This window comes from Entelurus aequoreus, linkage group LG02 (assembly GCF_033978785.1).
Source record: "Entelurus aequoreus isolate RoL-2023_Sb linkage group LG02, RoL_Eaeq_v1.1, whole genome shotgun sequence".
NCBI lineage: Eukaryota > Metazoa > Chordata > Actinopteri > Syngnathiformes > Syngnathidae > Entelurus > Entelurus aequoreus.
In genome coordinates, this window is record NC_084732.1 from 6,888,778 (window position 1) to 6,896,782 (window position 8,005).

An 8,005-nucleotide genomic window follows, 5' to 3' on the forward strand; every position below is an offset into this window, starting at 1 on the left:
TTTATATCATTGGATTTTATAATAAATATTAAAAACGTATCTTGGCCGAGTTTTAAAGACGTGTAGTGAAGCCTGGTTTTACTTTTTAAAGGCGGTATTGCAGTTCATCCATGAGAAATTTGGGTTTGAAATATATTTAGATCATTGCATTTTATAATACATTTTAAAAACTATTCTTGGCTGAGTTTTAAAGACGTGTAGTGAAGCCTGGTTTTACTTTTCACAGACGGTATAGCACTACATCCATGAGGAAGGTAAGTTTGAAATATGTGTAGATCATAGCGTTTTTAGAAATAATAATATTAAAAACTAATCCTGACCAAGTTTTAAAGACATGTAGTGAAGCCTGGTTTTACTTTTTAAAGGCGATATTGCAGTTCATCCATGACAAAGGTAGGTTTGAAATATGTGTAGAGCATAGCGTTTTTAGAAATAATATTAAAAACTAATTTTGGCCTGGTTTCAAGACGTGTAGTGAAGCCTGGTTTTACTTTTCAAAGGCGGTATTGCAGTACATTCATGACTAAGGTCGGTGAAACATGAGTAGCTCATTGCATTTTATAATAAATATTACAAACTAATCCTGGCCAAGTTTTAAAGACGTGTAGTGAAGCCTGGCTTTACTTTTCAAAGGCGGTATTGCAGTACATTCATGACTAAGGTAATTATGAATTACGTGTAGATCATAGCATTTTTAAAATGATATTACAAATTTAACTTGGCCAAATCTTAAAGACGTGTAGTGAAGCCTGGTTTTACTTTTCAAAGGCGGTATTGCAGGACATTCATGACTAAGGTAGGTTTGAAACATGTGTAGATCATTGCATTTTATAATAGATATTAAAAACTTATCCTGGCCTAGTTTTAAGACGTGTAGTGAAGCCTGGTTTGACTTTTTAAAGGCGTTATTGTAGTTCATCCATGACAAAGGTAGGTTTGAAAAATGTGTAGATTGTAGTGTTTTTAGAAATAATAATATTAAGAATTAATCTTGGCCGAGTTTTAAAGACGTGTAGTGAAGCCTGGTTTTACTTTTCAAAGGCAGTATCGCAGTACATCCTTGAGGGAGGTGGGTTTGAAATACATTTAGATCATTGCATTTTATAATAAATATTAACAATTAATTCTGGTCGAGTTTTAAGACGTGTAGTGAAGCCTGGTTTTACTTTTTAAAGGCGGCATTGCGTTACATCCATGACGAAGGTAGGTTTGAAATCTGTGTGGATCGTAGTGTTTTTAGAAATAATATTAAAAACTAATTTTGGCCGGGTTTTTAAGACGTGTAGTGAAGCCTGGTTTTACTTTTTAAAGACGGTATTGCAGTACATACATGAGAAAGGTGTATTTGAAATATATTTAGATTATTGCATTTTTTGATAAATATCAAAAACTAATATTGGCCAAGTTTTAAGACGTGTAGTGAAGCCTGGTTTTACTTTTCAAAGGCGATAATGCAGCACATTCATGACTAAGGTAGGTTTGAAACATGTGTAGATCATTGCATTTCATGATAAATATTAAAAACTAATCCTGCCCAAGTTTTAAGACGTGTAGTGAAGCCTGGCTTTACTTTTCAAAGGTGGTATTGCAGTACATTCATGACTAAGGTAAGTATGAATTATGTGTAGATCATAGAGTTTTTAGAATGATATTACAAATTTAACTTGGCCAAGTCTTAAAGACGTGTAGTGAAGCCTTGTTTTACTTTTCAAAGGCGGTATTGCAGGACATTCATGACTAAGGTGGGTTTGAAACATGTGTAGATCATTGCATTTTATAATAAATATTAAAAAGTTATCCTTGCTAAGTTTTAAGACGTGTAGTGAAGCCTGGTTTTACTTTTTAAAGGCGTTATTGCAGTTCATCCATGACAAAGGTAGGTTTGAAATATGTGTAGATCGTAGCGTTTTTAGAAATAATAATATTAAGAATTAATCTTGGCCGAGTTTTAAAGACGTGTAGTGAAGCCTGGTTCTACTTTTCAAAGGCAGTATCGCAGTACATCCACGAGGAAGGTGGGTTCGAAATACATTTAGATCATTGCATTTTATAATAAATATTCAAAATTAATTCTGGTCGAGTTTTAAGACGTGTAGTGAAGCCTGGTTTTACTTTTTAAAGGCGGTTTCGCGTTACATGTATGACGAAGGTAGGTTTGAAATATGTGTGGATCGTAGTGTTTTTAGAAATAATATTAAAAACTAATTTTGGCCGGGTTTTTAAGACGTGTAGTGAAGCCTGGTTTTACTTTTTAAAGACGGTATTGCAGTACATACATGAGAAAGGTGTATTTGAAATATATTTAGATTATTGCATTTTTTGATAAATATCAAAAACTAATATTGGCCAAGTTTTAAGACGTGTAGTGAAGCCTGGTTTTACTTTTCAAAGGCGATAATGCAGCACATTCATGACTAAGGTAGGTTTGAAACATGTGTAGATCATTGCATTTTATGATAAATATTAAAAACTAATCCTGCCCAAGTTTTAAGACGTGTAGCGAAGCCTGGTTTTACTTTTTAAAGGAGTTATTGCAGTTTGTCCATGACAAATAGGTTTGAAATATGTGCAGATCATAGCGTTTTTAGAAATAATATTAAAAACTATTTTTGGTCGGGGTTTTAAGACGTGTCGTGAAGCCTGGTTTGACTGTTTAAAGCCGTTATTGCAGTTCATCCATGACAAAGGTAGGTTTGAAATATGTGTAGATCGTAGTGTGTTTAGAAATAATAATATTAAGAATTAATCTTGGCCGAGTTTTAAAGACGTGTAGTGAAGACTGGTTTTACTTTTCAAAGGCAGTATCGCAGTACATCCACGAGGAAGGTGGGTTCGAAATACATTTAGATCATTGCATTTTATAATAAATATTCAAAATTAATTCTGGTCGAGTTTTAAGACGTGTAGTGAAGCCTGGTTTTACTTTTTAAAGGCGGTATTGCGTTACATGTATGACGAAGGTAGGTTTGAAATATGTGTGGATCGTAGTGTTTTTAGAAATAATATTAAAAACTAATTTTGGCCGGGTTTTTAAGACGTGTAGTGAAGCCTGGTTTTACTTTTCAAAGACGGTATTGCAGTACATCCATGAGAAAGGTGTATTTGAAATATATTTAGATTATTGCATTTTATAATAAGTATCAAAAACGAATATTGGCCAAGTTTCAAGACGTGTAGTGAAGCCTGGTTTTACTTTTCAAAGGCGATAATGCAGCACATTCATGACTAAGGTAGGTTTGAAACATGTGTAGATCATTGCATTTCATGATAAATATTAAAAACTAATCCTGCCCAAGTTTTAAGACGTGTAGTGAAGCCTGGTTTTACTTTTTAAAGGCGTTTTTGCAGTTTGTCCATGACAAATAGGTTTGAAATATGCGCAGATCATAGCGTTTTTAGAAATAATATTAAAAACTATTTTTGGTCGGGGTTTTAAGACGTGTAGTGAAGCCTGGTTTGACTTTTTAAAGCCGTTATTGCAGTTCATCCATGACAAAGGTAGGTTTGAACTATGTGTAGATCATAGTGTTTTTAGAAATAATAATATTAAGAATTAATCTTGGCCGAGTTTTAAAGACGTGTAGTGAAGCCTGGTTTTACTTTTTAAAGGCAGTATCGCAGTACATTCCACGAGGAAGGTGGGTTTGAAATATATTTAGATCATTGCATTTTATAATAAATATTAACAATTAAATCTGGTCGAGTTTTAAGACGTGTAGTGAAGCATGGTTTTACTTTTTAAAGGCGGCATTGCGTTACATCCATGACGAAGGTAGGTTTGAAATATGTGTGGATCGTAGTGTTTTTAGAAATAATATTAAAAACGAATTTTGGCCAGGTTTTTAAGACGTGCAGTGAAGCCTGGTTTTACTTTTCAAAGACGGTATTGCAGTACATCCATGAGAAAGGTGTATTTGAAATATATTTAGATTATTGCATTTTATAATAAGTATCAAAAACTAATATTGGCCAAGTTTTAAGACGTGTAGTGAAGCCTGGTTTTACTTTTCAAAGGCGATTATGCAGTACATTCATGACTAAGGTCGGTTTGAAACTTGTGTAGATCATTGCATTTAATAATAAATATTACAAACTAATCCTGGCCAAGTTTTAAAGACGTGTAGTGAAGCCTGGTTTCACTTTTTAAAGACGTTATTGCAGTTTGTCCATGACAAATAGGTTTGAAATATGTGCAGATCATAGCGTTTTTAGAAATAATATTAAAAACTATTTTTGGTCGGGGTTTTAAGACGTGTAGTGAAGCCTGGTTTGACTTTTTAAAGCCGTTATTGCAGTTCATCCATGACAAAGGTAGGTTTCAAATATGTGCAGATCGTAGTGTTTTTAGAAATAATAATATTAAGAATTAATCTTGGCCAAGTTTTAAAGACGTGTAGTGAAGCCTGGTTTTACTTTTTAAAGGCAGTATCGCAGTACATTCCACGAGGAAGGTGGGTTTGAAATATATATAGATCATTGCATTTTATAATAAATATTAACAATTAAATCTGGTCGAGTTTTAAGACGTGTAGTGAAGCCTGGTTTTACTTTTTAAAGGCGGCATTGCGTTACATCCATGACGAAGGTAGGTTTGAAATATGTGTGGATCGTAGTGTTTTTAGAAATAATATTAAAAACAAATTTTGGCCGGGTTTTTAAGACGTGTAGTGAAGCCTGGTTTTACTTTTTAAAGGCGGTATTGCAGTACATCCATGAGAAAGGTGTATTTGAAATATATTTAGATTATTGCATTTTATAATAAGTATCAAATACTAATATTGGCCAAGTTTTAAGACATGTAGTGAAGCCTGGTTTTACTTTTCAAAGGCGATAATGCAGCACATTCATGACTAAGGTAGGTTTGAAACATGTGTAGATCATTGCATTTCATGATAAATATTAAAAACTAATCCTGCCCAAGTTTTATGACGTGTAGTGAAGCCTGGTTTTACTTTTCAAAGGCGGTTATTGCACTACATCCATGAGGAAGGTACGTTTGAAATATGTGCAGATCATAGTGTTTTTAGAAATGATAATATTAAAAACTAATCTTGGCTGTGTTTTAAAGACGTGTAGTGAAGCCTGGTTTTACTTTTCAAAGGCGATATCGCACTACATCGGTGAGGAAGGAGGGTTTTTCTTTGGGACAGCACACTGTGAAACAACAACGCTTGCTTGACGTGTATGTGTCAGAGTGCATTGTGGGTAAACAATAGAATGTTTGTTTGAGCAGGATGAAGTAGCATTAAAGGCCAGCTGGTGTTTTATAGTTTCCAAAGACTTTCCTTTCCGACCGGTTGTGTCCCTTTAGGATGAGTCCAAAAGCAATGCAAACACAATAATCACGCTCCAGTGACTCACCGGCTCGCCGCGCAAGCATTCCGAGAAAAACAAGAGTCTGGAAATGTTTCTCGCCGCCGTGGAAGGGGGAGAAAAAAAACCTCAAATCCTCCCGGGCGTCTTTATTGGAGTTTTAATCAAGTCTAACTTGACTCCACCAAGAGGCGTTTCGCAAAAAGAAAATAGTGGCGAGCCGGGCTGGCAGCTGAGCAAACGCGCCACTGTTCCCTCCGACGCTGTTCCCGGCATCGAACAACGCACCTTAACCAGCAGTAATTACAGCTGTGCGCCCCCCAGCCAAGACCACTTTCTGCGCCAGTGATCAGCAAACTTCACCGCAGGCGTAGTCAAACTTTTCATCGTCGCTACATTTTGTGCTTCAAACCAGGGATGTTCAAACACTGATGACATTTATTAAACAAGACAAGAAGCAAGGAATTAAACAGAGACAGAATTGAATTTGGCTCAATTGAGGACAAACGTCTGGGCTGTACTCTTCTACAGTGTCTCACCACGCTCTGACGAAAGATTGTATTTGGACTTTCCCTGATTACATGGCAACAGCTGTTTCTAAGGGAGGGGGGTCGTAAACCGCCGTCGCCTTTGATTACAAAACAGTTCAAAGAAAAGGTCGTAAAACGGTTCAAAGAAAAGGTGCCTGGATCAGGCATCACTCCTTGATGCCTGCCATCAAGGAGTGAAGCTTAATAATAATACTAATAATAATAATAATAATAATAATAATAATAATAATAATAATAATAATAATAATAACAATAATAATACAAATTTAAAAAATATTTATTATTATTAGTGAAGCTTACCGACCTACATTTGCCCACAAACTATTTCCGGGAAGTTTTTTTTAATTTTTTTGCGCATTAAGGCGTGTTGTACGTCATTGGAGAGGTTAGTTCGGGGGTCAGCCACCCGCGACTCTAGAGCCACATGCGGCTCTTTAGCCACGCCCTGGTGGCTCCATAGAGCTTTTTCAAAAATGTATGGAAATGGAACAAAAATAGGGGGGGCCCTTGAACTCACCGTCGTGTGGACTGTGACGCAACAGTTTGTTTACAACTTCCCCCGACGCTGCCACAGAAAGACTTGTTCTACGCCGCTCCGTATTTGTCTCATTTTGTCCACCAAACGTTTTATACTGTGCATGAATGCCCACATCATTATGCCTCGTGTGTAGGTATATTTGAACTCATTTTTTATTTCCTTGACTTATGTCCTCTGTGTATTTAGTTTATTTGTGTTTCATGACACATTATCTGTATGTGATATGTTGTGTGTTTGTGTGTGAGCCAAGGGCAAAGCCTTATTTGACGAGGTCAGCGATTAATGAATACGACACGACTTTCTCCATTTAAGCCTCGCTCTGCTGGCAGAATCATTTGGATGAAATATTGGATGTTGTAAGTAACGGTCGTGCTTTAAGAGACTGGAGATGAATGTGCACTTATTAATCACGTCGGACAATAAATAAAAAAGTTAGGGTGTAATTCAAAAAAGTTTTTAAAAATACATTAAAAAATACGTTAAAAAAAAAAGAAGATATAAATACATTCATGACAATATAAATGTATTTTTAAATGTTAAAAAAAGGTGGAGGTATTTGCATTTTTGGACACTTTTTTAAAGAATATAATTCCAAAATATCTTATTAAATTAAATAAAAAGACACATCTAATTATGAATGTATTTTTAAATGCTAAAAAAAAAAAAGCTGGATATATTTGCATTTTTTTTAAATATGTAAATAAAAATAGATATAAATACTTTCATAAGAATATGAATGTATTTTTAAATGCTAAAAAAAAGGTGGAGATATTTGCATTGTTGGACAGTTTTTTAAATAATATATTCCAAACGATCTTATTAAATTAAATAAAAAGACACATCTAATTATGAATGTATTTTTAAATGCTATGAGAAAAAAAAAAGGTGGAGATATTTGCATTTTTTGACACTTTTTTAAATAATATATTCCAAAAGATCTTATTAAATTGAATAAAAAGACACATCTAATTATGAGTGCATTTTTAAATGCTAAAAAAAAAAAGCTGGATATATTTGCATTTTTTTAAAATACGTAAATAAAATTAGATACAAATACTTTCATAACAATATGAATGTATTTTTTAATGCTAAAAAAAAAGGTGGAGATATTTTCATTTTTGGACACTTTTTAAAATAATATATTCCAAAAGATCTTATTAAATTAAATAAAAAGACACATCTAATTATTAATGTATTTTTAAATGCTATAAAAAAAAAGGTGGAGATGTTTGCATTTTTGGACACTTTTTTTTAGATAGTATATTCTAAAAGATCTTATCAAATTAAATAAAAATGCACATCTAATTATGAATGTATTTTTAAATGCTAAAAAAAAAAAAAGGTGGAGATATTTGCATTTTAAATAAAATATGTTAAAAAAAATAGATATAAATACTTTCAGAACAATATGAATGTAATTTTAAATGCCAAAAAAAAAAAAAAAGGTGGCGATATTTGCATTTTTGGACACTTTTTTAAATAATATATTCCAAAATATCTTATTAAATTAAATAAAAAGACACATCTTATTACAAATGTATTTTTAAATGCTATAAAAAAAGGTGGAGATGTTTGCATTTTTGGACACTTTTTAAAAATAATA

At 33.3% G+C, this 8,005-nt stretch overlaps 1 protein-coding gene across 1 annotated transcript in view; it reads left to right on the forward strand.

The window, feature by feature from the left end:
* The first annotated feature begins 1,194 nt into the window (after positions 1-1,194).
* The window catches only part of LOC133665316 (NT-3 growth factor receptor-like), a 151,903-nt gene continuing 145,092 nt past the window's right edge, over positions 1,195-8,005 (forward strand). Inside the window, exons 1-2 of the mRNA XM_062070581.1 lie at positions 1,195-1,203; positions 5,378-5,658. Of these exons, the coding sequence (XP_061926565.1) occupies positions 1,195-1,203; positions 5,378-5,658 (290 nt within the window). The remainder of the gene's footprint in view (positions 1,204-5,377; positions 5,659-8,005) is intronic.